This window comes from Microtus pennsylvanicus, chromosome 10 (assembly GCF_037038515.1).
Source record: "Microtus pennsylvanicus isolate mMicPen1 chromosome 10, mMicPen1.hap1, whole genome shotgun sequence".
Taxonomy (NCBI): domain Eukaryota; kingdom Metazoa; phylum Chordata; class Mammalia; order Rodentia; family Cricetidae; genus Microtus; species Microtus pennsylvanicus.
Window position 1 is genome coordinate 59,009,670 of NC_134588.1, and position 14,232 is coordinate 59,023,901.

The following is a 14,232-nucleotide window of genomic DNA, read 5'->3' on the forward strand; positions in this document are numbered from 1 at the left end:
GAATTAGGAGCCTGGGATCTTGGAAGGGAATAAACACTGGTGAGTTGAGGAAGGAAAGATTTAAAGACTCAGACACCAGACAGAACTTTTAGCAGATTCAATAAAAATTTAAGATATTTTCTCCCACTAATACATAAATAAAATGTTAAACATGGTGGTGCATATCTACAGTCATAGCACTTGGGAGGCTGGGGCAGAAGACCAGAAACTCAAGGTTATCTCTACATAAAGTCTGAGGCCATACTCGGTTACAAGAGACCCTATATAAAAATATTAATAAAATCTATTATTTTCTGATTTCCACTGCTTATGCTACAAATTCTATGTAAAATTCTTTGGTGGTAATCTGTCTACTCTCTCTCTTTTCATTAAAAAGATGGATTGGTCCTTGTGAAATCTGAAGCATAATTTAAATTACCTCAATTCCTGTTCATGCACTAAGGTAATCTTAGATGCCCCCTTACTCTAGTTTTCTGCCAGATACAACATAAACATTTTGGGATAATAATATGATCACTCACTCACACACAGTGCACAGGATGGGTATATCTGGCAAACATGATAACCAAGAGCTGAAAAAGCATGGGATAAATCCGGACTAGCTGAACATAGAGGACAATGAGGAATACTGAGAACTCAAGAACAATCGCAGTGGGTTTTTGATCCTACTGCACGTACTGGCTTTGGGGGAGCCTAGGCAGTTTGGATGCTCACCTTACTAGACCTGGATAGAGGTGGGCGGTCCTTGGGCTTCCCACAGGTCAGGGAACCCTGATTGCTCTTCGAGCAGATGAGGGAGAGTGACTTGATCGGGGGAGGGGGAGGGAAATGGGAAGCGGTTGCGGGGAGGAGGCAGAAATCCTTAATAAATAAATAAATTTAAAAAATAAATAAATAAATAAATAAATAAATAAAAGAAAACAGACCAACAAAGATAATTGTAATACAAGTCTGTAAAATAACTAGGCCTCTTCTGTTCAAAGAAACTTATTTTATACTTTCCACACACCCAGAAACCAAATTTAAAAGTAATAAAAATATATCCCCCAATCCATTTTCCCTCATCTTCCATTACAGCAAAATAACCTTGACAACCAAATGAGACAATGTCAACAGCAACATAAAATGCACAGACTCTAAGACAATCACGAGCAAGTCAAACTCAACAATTAAGAGGCGTATGGTTACTACGTTGGGTTTGCTCTAGAGGGCAAAACCAGTTTAATTTTGGTAAATCACCATACAAATAAAACATTGGAAATTTTGAAAGAGCATCCTTATTAAAATATTTAATTGTAATCCATAATCAAGTTGGAAACAGAAGGAAGTTTTTCACTCTGATAAAGTACGTACAGCAAAAAAGTAAGGACAGTCAGGAAAGAGGAAACTATAGCAAAGAACCTGTTGGTGAAAACTAGAGATCCTAGCCTTCATACAACACAAAGCCAAGTAAACAACCAGAAGATGCAATTCAAAACACAGCACTAACAAGACAACAAAAAGCCTCATGGTGATGTAGGCACTCAGGAAGCAGAGAAACGAGGACTGCTGCAAATAGGATGATAACCTGTTCGATGTAGGGAATTGTAGGTCAGCCAAGGTGAGACCCCATCTCAAATAAAATAAAATTGTTAAGTAGGGACCTGAAGAAATAAGCTGTTCATGTTCACAGATGGAAAAGCAACATTATGAAGGCTACTTCTTTAAAATGACCTAAATATTTACAGGTGGTCATGAAAAACTGATTCTAAATTGTGGATGAAAAATAGGGGTCAGAAATAGCTATGATATTACAGAACAAGGTCAGGGGAGCTATCTAAAGATTTTCAAACCATTATGCTTAATCAAGAATATGATAGATAAGGCTCCCTCCCCCAATGCTAATAGACCAATAACAGAAAACAAGTAGAGGTATGGTCTGACCTAAAAGACACTACATATTGGGGGAAAGCAGGTTATTCAATAACAATGCCAAGATACTGGTTGTCTGCAGGAGAAAACTGTGAAATTGCCACCTCATAGTATACACAAGTCAATTCCAGGTGGAATAAGCATCATATACAAAAAAAGAAACTTTGCAAATTTTAGAAGAAAATAGGAGACTAAACCTTTAGGTAGTGTATTAAGACACAAAGATTCACAGTTGATAAAAAAAATTGGCTGACTTGCTAAACTAGAACCCAACACGTGTGCTTATTAAAGGGCTAGAGACGTAGCTCAGTGGTAGAGTGCTTACTTAGCATGCACAAGACCTAGGGCTCAGTACCTAGTACTGAGACTTAAGAGAGACCTCATATAGAGTGAACAATGCAAGGCTAAGGCTGAGAAAAGCCACTTTCACACAATGGAGCAATAAACAGATATGTAATATAATAAACACACAATGTAAGAATATCAAGTAGAAAAACGAGTAAAAGATAATGTACTTAAAATATAGGTACATATCTATAAAAACAAAACATATTTAAGTTAATATATATATGTATACACACACACACACACACACATAGTAAAATTATTCAGAAAAGATAATGACTAACAGAATTCAGAACACTTCTCTTGCAAAGGACCAGGGGGAGAGAGGAGAGACTGCCAGTGGTGCTGGGGACTGTGCTGTTGTCAGCCGACTGGTGAGCACACTGCTGCTCATTAATATTCTACACTATAAGTCAGTGGTACATTCTTTGTATTTAATGCATTTGAAAAGCCAAAGGACCTTTCATATAGAAAGCTGCAAATCAGGATTCAAAGCTTTGCTTCTTTTAAAGCAGAACTTCTCTCAAGAAAAACCATGTTCCTCTTTTTGGGTCTGGAACATGGTTTTTCTTGAGAGAAGTTCTGCTTTAAAAGAAGCAAAGCTTTGAATCCTGATTTGCAGCTTTCTACAGGCCAGGGAACCCTGATTGCTTTTCGGGCTGGGGGGAGACTTAATTGGGGGAGGGGGAGGGAAATGGGAGGCGGTGGCGGGGAAGAGACAGAAATCTTTAATAAATAAATAAATAAATAAATTAAAAAAAAATAAAAAAAAAATAAAAAAAAAAAAAAAAGAAAAACCATTAAACAGTGAAATGAACAGAAGTTGAAGTGAGGGAGGAAAGTCAAGACCTCTTAGTCCCAAGCTCACACAGAAGCTGAAGCACCTCTTTGTGAGGAACCTAAGTGGGGAAGGAGCTGTCACTGGACTCCACACTAAAATGTCTTTCAATCCTGAATTCTTTACTGTGAAGCACTTTTACCCACTGAGCCATCTATGAGAGCTCTGAGAAATCTATGTGGATGTATTTATCAACACATAAATCTGGCTTGGTATACTATTCTGTGCTCCACGGTCCTCCCCGAATCAGTGCGCTTGCATTAGCACAGGCATTTTTAGGTACTATGTCAACACAGCTGTCACTCTAACCATCACTTTTATTTAATTGGCAGATTTCCCGGGGTTATTTAATTGGCAACTTAAGACATGCTTAAATTGGCAAGCTCCAAATATTTTAAGTCTGTCTGAATAAGAAATACTATCCTGCTTCAATTAGCTAGAATAATAAATTAAGAAACCATTCCCAGCTGTGGATGCAGCACATCAGGAGGGCCTCTGCCTAGCTGAACAAGGACTGCCTAGATTTGATCCTCAGCATGAGAAAAAAGAAACTATTTCTGGCCATTAGTAAGATATATTAGATAGGCTGGGCGGTGGTGGCACATACCTTTAATCCCAGCACTTGGGAGGCAGAGGCAGGCGGATCTCCATGAGTTCGAGACCAGCCTGGTCTACAAGAGCTAGTTCCAGGACAGGATCCAAAACCACAGAGAAACCCTGTCTCGAAAAACCAAAAAAAAAAAAAAAAAAGAAAAGATATATGAGATAGAAACAGCCTTTAAAAAGGAAAGATGCTTTGTGTTACTTTAATGTGAAAATACTGCAGAAATACGCAAAAGAATATTTAAAGGTTTTATCTGGATTGAGGTGGCAAGGACATGGCAAGCCAGTGACATTCTCAACAATCAGTGACAAACAGCAGGAAAGCAATGTGTTCATTCAGATGACAAACCAAAATTAGGTTTTCAAGTACAAACATGAAAATTAAATTAGAAATTAGGTTTCATAAAATTTGTGCTTGGGATTTTTGTTTGCTGAGTTTTGAGACAGTCTTGCCCTGTGGCACAGGCTGGCAATGGACTCTCTGTAGCCCATGCCATCCTCAAACTGCGGGTGTCTTGAGTCTTCCAAGCTCTAGAATTAGAAGCATGAGCTCCTGTACCTGGTTTCATTTCTGGATTTTAAAGAAAGATTTATCTTATTTTTATTTATGTCTATGTATGTATGCCTGTGAGTGTTGAGTGTAGGCGCCTGTAGAAGCCAGAAGAGGCAAAGGATCACCTGAATTAGACAGCTGTGAGCTGCCTGATGTAGGTGCTTAAAACTCAACTCCTGTCCTTTAGAAGAGCACAGAATGCTCCTAAGTGTGAGCCACCTCTCCAGCTCCTCCATTTGTTTTAACTACCATCTACCATTTACTTAGTAGCACAGTGCCCTTAAATAATGTAACTTGCGATGGAGATCATGAAGTGTTTTCTGTATAAGCTTCTTTTCGTATTTTAAAATATGTAAGGAAGCATAACTAAAAAAAAGAAAAATCTCTTTTCTGTTGTTTCCATGAAAAATAACAAATCTGTACTTTTTTCTTTTCTTTTTTTTAAACCAAGGCACACAAATTCAATAATAAGAAGGGAAAGTACAAAATATATGCAGTAAAAACAGCATTATAGGGCCAAAGACAGCTCAACAGGTAAAAATATTTGTCTTGTAATCCTGAAGCCTGAGTTCAAATCTTAAAATCCACATTAAAAAAACAAACAAATAAACAAAAAAACACCTGGATGTGGTGGTGGGCATACCTACCTTGAGATGGAGACAGAGGCAACAGCATCTGCCAGAAGCTCATGACCCAGCTAGCCTGCTTCACAGTGGCAGAAACAAGAGGGCTGTGCCTCAACCTGGCTCCCCAGAGCTGTCCTCTGACCTGCACAGGTGCATGATGCACCCACACACAGCTAGCATTATAAAAGTTACAATATGCCTGTTACAGCGGGCCTGACAAACACTTCTGTTTCTAATACTTCTAATGGGCTAGTTGACCACATTTTTAAGTTAAACGGTACATGCAGGAATTAAATGGCTCCTTAAACAATATACTGAATTAATATTAATTTAACATAAAACTAACATAATTTAATATAAAACATGTTTTTTTATCAAATGGGAAACTGCTGAAAGCTCTTTCTAGTAAGAACTTAGCTCTAATCTTAGATAAATTTAGTCATAGTCAAGCTTTCTGGTTACAAAACACTTAAAAGCCTGATTTCCTCACACCTGAACTCAAAACTGTTCTACTCTGAACTCTATTCTTTTTGAAGAATGAATTCTAAAAGAAAGTTTTAAAATAGTCATTGTCACAAATGAGTCTAAGTTTAGAGAATCTGAAACTTCCCATGATTTTCCTAAGAGCCTGGCCCCTATACCAACAACTGACCTTGGAACTCCAAGGATATGTAGCAACAGTTTCCTTACTTTCTTAGAATGAAAGGAGTTCATACATACATGTGAGTCAGCAAAGTTTTAAAGTTTGGGCTGGAGATGCAGCTCTATGGCAGAGGGGTTGGCTAGCACGTGTGAGGCCCCAGTTCAGCCCCCGGGGGCAGGAGTGCACACGTGTAGGTTTAAGGTTTAAATACCATTCCACCTACCATTCCCCACATCTTACATTTTCTATGTTAAAAGAAGGAGTTTTAACAAGGCTGCACACCCTCGGTCCCTCTTATCCCAGTTCCTTTATACTTACTTGCAGCCTGGCAATGGAATCGAAATCCTCGTGGAATTTCACCTGCAATACAAAGTGTTTCACTGAGAAGCAGAATTCTGAAAATTTTCTTACCTGTGTTATGGTAATACTTCATGTGATGACCAAGTTTCAATGTGAGAATCTATATTATGTTAAAATACCATTATAACTTCATAGTGTCCTTTTATTTTTATGTTGTTTGCTTCTGTCTTGGTTGTTACTGTTTAAATCAAAGGTATGATAACTAAAATAATCTCTATGTATTTTCTAAACTACTTCGCACAGCAAGCTGTTCCTTCCAGGGAAATTATACTAGAGAAAGAAAATTCATGCAAAATGACTTCTAGCTAGGGGTCCATGAAGGTATTTGAGGATGGTAAAGCCTGTTATACTGCAGGCATACATTTTTCAGAATGAAGAAAAGTCTCAAATTTTTATCTTTTCAGTATTTCATAATCCACACACCAACAAAATGTAAAAGCTATATGACTTGTCCTAAGCAGCAATGTCAACAAGCATAAGATAATCAGCTTTGCTGTCCTCTGAGAAAAAAGGACATCTAAATTAATTTTAAAGCTTTTTGCTATCTTGACACATTTTCCCTTTTGACTTCCAAGATACGGTGGTTCCCTTAACTGCTCTCTGTCCTCTTGGGAATTGAAGAGATCTAGCATCTTTGTAACTATCTGTGTCTCATTTGTTTTTTGAGACAGGGTATCAATGCAGCCTAATCTTCTTGCCCCATCTTTCTTCCTGAATGATTGCTGGGATCACAGGCTTGAATCTCCCCTGGGTTATTCTTTTGTTTTTAGTGGGGGATAGAATAGTGGCAAGGAGATGACTAAGGATGTTTAGAGAGCTAGGCTACCTCCATATTAAAACTATGTTTTAATAGTTTCTACAGACACTTTACAAATGATCTAACTAGCTCAGAAAAAGGTTTTCACAAGGTTACAATGCAGTATCCGCTTCAAACTAAAGACTACTAAGGTGAAGGACGGGATAGTGAAAGAAAAGAACAAGGCATAAAACAGAAGACCCCACGATGTAAGGCCTGGGCAAGTGTAACAGGTGTGCATCTCTGAGACTCTGTCCTCTGAGCTCTGAGTTCAGTCAGCCAGCCGCATCAGCACCTGATCCCTAATAGTCTGACACTTAGGTGTTATGTCTACACACATTTTAAGAACTCCACTGTACTTCAACTTTTAAGAAAACGATTACTAATAAATGAAGCCAGTTTAAAACCATCACACACTTATAGGACCTTACCTGGATGGATAAAGCTGTGGAAGTCTGCTATAATACCTTCCTGGAGGGAGTATTTAACACAGCCAATTTCACAAGGGAGGAAGCGCTGCTCACAGTGAGGTGGTAGTTCACCATGGCTAAAAATGTTCAGAAAATAAAAAATGCCTCCAAGGAGAGCTGAAAAACAAAACCCAAGACTGTTAAAACCACTTTTTGTACAGGTATGTGTTCCTGTATTACTTAGTGAATTATAAAAGAAAACTCAATAATACCAAGTAAAAAATTTACAGTCATCAAGAATTGAAGTAGTAACCATCTTTTCTATAAAGCAACAAAATGATTCAGTCTTGCCTCTACGTAACTCAGCTATAGAGCAACACTGAATTTCAGCAATGGCATAGTAAAAGTTGTAGCATATATGCAACAATTAGAAAGGTTTGGGAAATAAAGTCCAGCAGAACAAGTGAAGTAAAATTAGCTATGGATGATTTAGTTCTCTGCTTTTGTACTCTGCTAATATACAGAAGACCACCTATAATACGAGAGAACTATGAGGGGCCAGTACTGTCCACTGAAGACCAGTGTTAAAAGCTTGTGCTAAACAAAGGCAGAACACGGCAAAAACAGCCAGAAGAAACAGCAAAGGCTCTTTACTGGCTATGTTCTCTTCTAGGGTAGTGCTATAATTCATCCTTGCTTCATGCCTGTCAACCCCATCCCCTGCCCTTTTTGTGAGACAGGGTTTTTCTGTGTAGCCCTGGAACTCTCTCTCTGTGAACCAGGCTGGCTTCCAACTCACAGAGATTCTCCTGTCTCTGTCTTCCCAGTGCTGGGAGTAGAGGTGTGTGCCACCACACCTGGCCAAAAAGTCTTTATCTTTAATTGGCAAATGATACTAGCATATCTTTATGGGTTACCATAGGGTTTCAATAGATTTATGAATTGTGGGGTGATTAAATCAGGTTGGTTAGCATACCCATCAATCCATAAACTTTCATTCTTGTTGTTCAAATAAAATCTCCTCTCTTACCAGGCTGTATAATAGGTCAAAGGCCTTATTCTTCCTGTCTACCTCTATAACCTAAGTGTGGGAGCTACAAATATGTCTAAGAATTATGTTTAATAATGTACGAAGTGGTAGAAACCAACAGAGACTTTGTTACAAAAAACTTTCCAATATTTTTTCAACAAATGCAAATTAGTTCATCCTGTATAACATTAGGGCTATAATATTTAAGGCCTTATAGCTAATTATTTTGATACATAAGATCAAAATTAATATAAATATAAACATTTTTGGGGTGGGATGCCCTGCACAGGTATGTCCTTAAGTAAGACAGTCAATCTCTAGGGTCATCCTTTGGGAGTTGTCCATGTTTGTTTGAGCTGGGACCTGAGGCTTGCCCAGGCTAGCCACTCTACTCTCCCTACTTCTCTAGCACCACCACACCTCACTTTTCATATGGGAGCTGGTCCTCACGTTTACACGGCAAATACTTTATTGACTGAGCCATCTTCCCCCACTACATAGAAGGCCTTTCTGATTGCCCAATATGCCATCCAAATTTAAGCATAATATTTTAGGAATACTCTACCTTGATCATTCTTTATGGACAAATTTGACACGTCAGGAGGAGAAACACTTGGTTTTGGTACAAGCATGCCTGGCCTTCTCAGTGGTGTAGATATGAATTTCTGAAAGAGAATTACCAGTCAAATGCTTTAAACAGAGCTACTGCTGGATACTTACATCACATATTTAAATTTAACAAAGTAACTTCAAAATTGCTGTGGACTACTTCAGCATTCTCTCGTGGTCAATGAAATCAAATATATTTATCAGCAGCAGTCAATGGCAGACAACAGCAAGCCTACAAACATTATAAGAAGGCGAGTGGCCAATAAACAGCTTCAGCTGAGAGCCATTCGTTCACTATTGGCCATCTCTCAGGTCACTCACCACCAAATGCCAGGCCAGTGTCAAAGATTTTTCAAAGAAAACAAAACCCCAAGCCCAGTAACACTGTCTGGTTTTCACTGAAAAGTAAAAAGCAGAACACACTTTGCCTCCAACTGTCACAACACACACACACACACACACACACACACACACACACACACACACACAGTATGCTTTAGTTTTGAGGAGAAACTTTAACATTATTTTTCTTCTTTTTCCCAATTATTTTTATTTATTTATTTATTTAAGATTTCTGTCTCTTTCCCACCACCACCTCCCATTTCCCTCCCCCTCCCGCAATCAAGTCCCCCTCCCTAAGAGCAGCCCAAAGAGCAGTCAGGGTTCCCTGCCCTGTGGGAAGTCCAAGGACCACCCACCTCCATCCAGGTCTAGTAAGGTGAGCATCCAGACTGCCTAGGCTCCCACAAAGCCAGAGTAAAGGGTTGGGAAAAGGTGTTTCAAGCAAATGGTCCTAAAAATATTAACCTTATTTTTCTTTTCTTTTGTTATGTGTACTGATGTTTGCCTGTACGTGTGTCACATGTGTGCAGTACCAGTGGAGGCCAGAGGAGGGCATTAGAATCCCCTGGCGCTGGAGTTACAGATGTTAGCGAGCCACCATATGGGTGCTGGGCCTCGAACCTGTGTCCTCTGTAAGAGTAAGCCAGTGCTCCTAATCACTGAGCCATCTCCAGCCCGTTGAAGAGAAATGTTTTATAAGAAACTATAATGACAAGAAAGATTAAAATTCACAAGCACAGAACATTGTAAATCCACCTGACTTAAGGCACTGACTTAAAACATAAATCTACCTTATTAAAAAAAAAATCACCAAACTTTTGAGTTTCCATCCAATATCAACAGCTCAAGAATGAAATTTCAGCATGTACAATAGAAAAGAACAACAGGAGGGAGAAGCAGGAGAAAATGCCATTAACGACCTTGTACTTTCTGAACAGAAACAAGCTGGAAAAAGATTTCTACTTAGTACTTTACTGCCCCACCACATGGGAATTTGCTTAACTTTTCCCCTAGAGCGTCTACAAATCTTAACCCAGGTCTTCAAGTTATACCAATTATTCAAAGTACAGTTAACGGGAATCATGTAAAAATAAAGTTCAACTACTTCTAAGTACATACAAGTGTTTGAAAAGCTGTCTAACCGTTAAGGATTGAAAGGGACTAGGGGAGGCCTTTTAGTGTAAGCCCAAACACCGATCCCCTATCCCCTGGGCTTTCTGTACCGTCTGGAAACTTCCTGACGGTTCTCGGGTTCCACCTTGACGGGGGAAGCCCATGGGCGGGCAGGAGGGGGCTAGCCTTACCTGCTTCTCTGAAGGCCCAGAATCCTTTCCCTGGGCTGCTCTCCATTCCCGAGCCATTTCTGAGTATTTCTCCTTCTCATCTTCCCTCAGGAGCTTTGGGAGAAGAGGGGGACAGAGAGGGGGGACAGAGAGGGGTGCCGTGAGGCGTCCGTTCCACGCCCCGAATCTGGAAGGTTCTGTCGGTTGGTCCGACCCTGGGGAAGGGGCCCTTCACCCCGTCCCCTCCACAGACGGGGCCCCACAGGCCGGGTCCCCTCTGCACCCACCCCACTGCCCAACTGCCCGCAGCCTCACCGCCCAGTCGGCCGAGCAGTAGGGGATGGCGTCAGCCACGCGGGCCACGGGCAGGCCTCGCCGGCGCAGTTCGGGAATCTTCTCCTGCACGAAGAAATAGTAGGCATTGCGGCTGGCCCTGCGGTTGGGCATGGCGTCGTCGGGCCTCGACGCCCTTCAGAGGCACAGCCAGCAGCCGGCGCCCTCGCCGGGCTCCCGCCCTTAGTAACCGAGCTGGGCGCCTGCGCACGCTCCTGCCCTGCGCTTGACCAATCAGGGCGCAGCGCGCAGCCGCATTGGCTCCCCGTTGGAGGGGGGGCGAAAAACAGCCTCGTGGGGAGGCCGCGGGGGCGGGGAGGAAGGCGGAGCGAGGCGCAGGCAGGGAGCCTGGCGATTGGCTGGCTGGCACGCCTAGTGGATGGGGATTGTCACGTGGAAGGCCTGGTGTTTTTTTTCTGTATATTGTTGCGTAATGTGCCCCGTTAGTGTGGGGCTGAGGGCTCGCAGGTGCTTTCCCTGTCCTGTGTTTTTCAGCTAGACCTAGCAAGGGTGTGCCAAGCACCGAGGGAGAAGGCGGGGACACTGGGGGGTTTTCAAGACAACCGCAAAAAGCCTAACATATCTGAAAACCTCTGTTGCTTGTTAGCTTTGGGGGAGCTGAGGATTGAACCAGCGCCTCCAACATGCTAGGCGAGAACTCTCCCACCAAGCTATGTTTCAACCCTCCCTCCAGTTTCTGAAGTGCAATATACAATTTAGTCATAAGAAGGAAGCACAAGAAGAGGCTGAGATGTCAAAAATTGTCGTCGAATAAGTAAATAAAGTTTTACAGGTTTCCTCGTAAGGGCTGGGTAATTTTGGGGGGTCAGTTTTATTACCAGGCAGTGTTTTGGGAGTTATGAAAGGTTTTTCTCTTTGTGTGTTCCTAGTTACTGTTGACTCAAGGCTGAGCCTGTGACTTTAGAAATAATGAGTTCTTATTCTGGTTCAAATTAGTGCTTGTCGATTCACTTAGGTTTTCTCATATTTCCCAACGAAATTCCTTTGCCTATTCAGTTCACTAAATTTGTATATAAGAAGAGTATGGTTTTTTAAAAGGCAGTTGAAAATTCATTTTAAAAATTCATCTTTTCAGATAACCACATTTTATTTTTACATCCCAGCTGCAGGCAGGTTCCCCTCTCTCTTCTCAGTCCCTCCGTACCCCGCCCCCACCCATAATTCACTGCTTTTCTGTTTCTGTTCAGAAAAGGGCAGGCCTCCCATGGTTATCAGTTAAACGTGGCATATCAAGTTGCAGTAAGACTAAGCACCTCCTCGTGTCTAAGGCCGGACAATGCAACCCAGTATGAGGAATAGGGTCCCAAAGGCCGGCAAAAGCAGCCGAGACAGCCCCTGCTCCCACTGTTAGGAGTCCCACAAGAAGACCAAGCTACACAACTGTAACATACATGCAGAGGGCCTAGGTCAGTCCCGTTCAGGCTCCCTGGTTGTCAGTTCAATCTCTGTGAGCCCCTTCAAGCCCAGGTTAGTTGATTCTGTGGGTTTTCTTGTGGTATCCTTGACTCATCTGGCTCCTACAGTTCTTCCTCCCTCTCTTCAGCACGGCTCCCCAAGTTTCTCCTAATGTTTGATTGTGGGGTCTTTGAATCTGTTTCCATTATCAGCTAGAGTCTGGATAAAACCTCTCTGATGACAATTGGGCCAGGCACCAGTCTATGAGTATATCAGAGTATCATTAAGCATCTTACATTGACTTTTCTTTTCCTTCCTTCCTTCCTTCCTTCCTTCCTTCCTTCCTTCCTTCCTTCCTTCCTTCCTTCTTTCCTTCCTTTCTCCCCTCCCCTTTTTTTGCTAGTTGTGTTTGGTTCTATCCTAGGTCTCTCTGCTATCCAGCCTCTGGTTCCTGGCACTCCATGTAGTGTCAGGGGTGGGCTCAGTCTTGTAGCATGAGACTCCTACGGCTAGGAGTCTCAGCTGACGTCATGCTTGTAGATTTCTGGGAGCTTCCCTTGCACTAGGTTTCTACCTAACCTTGACATGCTTCCCCGCCCCCCTTTCCAGTTGTCTCTTTCAGTACTCTCTCCCCTCATCCTTCCCTTCTGGCCCCTCATGATCCCATCTCCCCCAGCCCCCAGTCCACCCACTAGATCTATTTTCCCAGGGAGATCCATGCATCCCCTCCCCATCTTTGGGCCCCCCTTGTTACTTAACTTCTCTGGATCTGTAGACTATAGCGTGGTTACCCTTTTCTTCTTAGCTAATATCCACTTCTAAGTGAGCATATATCATGTTTGTCTTTCTGGGCCTGGGTTACTTCACCCAGGATCATTTTTTTAATAGTTCCACTTATTTGCCTGAGAATTTCATGATGTCATTGCTTTTTAACATACCTTATTTTCTTTATCCATTCGTCAGTTGAGGAACATCTAGGTTGTTTCCAGGTTCTGGCTATTATAAATAAAGCTGCTATGAACATAGTTGAGCAAGTGTTCTTGTGGTATGATTGAGCATTCTTCGGTTATATGCCCAAGAGCAGTATTGCTAGGTCTTGAGGTAGATCATTTCCCAAGTTTCTGAGAAACTGCATATTGATTTCCAAAGTGGCTGTACAAGTTTGCACTCCCACAGCAGTGGAGGAGCGTTCCCCTTGCTCCACATCCTCTCTAGCATGAGCTGTCAGTTGTGTTTTTGATCTTAGCCATTCTGACTGATTTCAGATGAAATCTTAGAGTTGTTTTGGTTTGCATTTACCTGATGACCAAGAATCAGTGTTGAACATTTCTTTAAGTGTTTCTCACCATTTAAAATTCTTCTGTTGAGAATTCTCTGTTTGGATCTGCACACCATTTTTTAAATTGGATCATTTGGTTTTTGATGTCTAGTTTCTTGATTTCTTTATATATTTTTGTAAATCAGTCCTCTGTCAGATGTGGAGTTGGTGAAGATCTTTTTCCATTCTGTAGACTGCCATTTTGTCCTATTGATGGTGTGTGTCCTTCACCTTACAGAAGCTTTTCAGTTTTATGAGGTCTCATTTATTAACTGCCAATTTTAGTGTCTGCAATATCAGTGTTCTGTTCAGGAAGTTGTTTCTGGTGCCAATGGAGATAACTACATTCTTTATTGTTTGCTAATAATGTTGCTAGATTCCTCTGGTATTGAACCAGCTTAACATTTATAAGCACACACTCCTCTTGACCATGAGGCATTGCTGACACTTAAAAAATGTTTTGCTTTCCTAGTAGACGTGGGATTGCTGTTTGGGTGCTTTCTGTAGGGATGTGAGGAAGAGCTGAGTGAGTGGTGCCCTAAAAGACTGTGCTTTGTTGACATGGGCAAGGTCACATCTCAAGTTGTCCAACGGTGAGAAACCAGCAAAGCTCTTATGCAGGCTCACAGCTTTCCTGGAGAGTATGCGAATGAGTGTAGATGAAAGGCTGGTCAGTGTGTGCAAAGAAGAGCAACTACAGTGGCCTCCACCTCCTCAAGTTTACAGTGGAGACTGTTTACCTACAGAGACTCCTCCCCTCCTCTGATTCTAATAGGCACACTGAGGTTCCAGGTTGCAGCAGGATCCCAGCTCACT

At 41.6% G+C, this 14,232-nt stretch overlaps 1 protein-coding gene across 1 annotated transcript in view; it reads right to left on the reverse strand.

Annotated features, from left to right (window-relative positions):
• Mael (maelstrom spermatogenic transposon silencer) overlaps positions 1 to 10,457 on the reverse strand; it is a 28,704-nt gene extending 18,247 nt beyond the window's left edge. Inside the window, exons 1-4 of the mRNA XM_075987475.1 lie at positions 10,371 to 10,457; positions 8,681 to 8,780; positions 7,107 to 7,262; positions 5,838 to 5,879 (exon numbers count right to left, since the gene is read on the reverse strand). Of these exons, the coding sequence (XP_075843590.1) occupies positions 5,838 to 5,879; positions 7,107 to 7,262; positions 8,681 to 8,780; positions 10,371 to 10,427 (355 nt within the window). The 5' untranslated portion in view covers positions 10,428 to 10,457. The remainder of the gene's footprint in view (positions 1 to 5,837; positions 5,880 to 7,106; positions 7,263 to 8,680; positions 8,781 to 10,370) is intronic.
• Between the last annotated feature and the right edge of the window lie 3,775 nt (positions 10,458 to 14,232).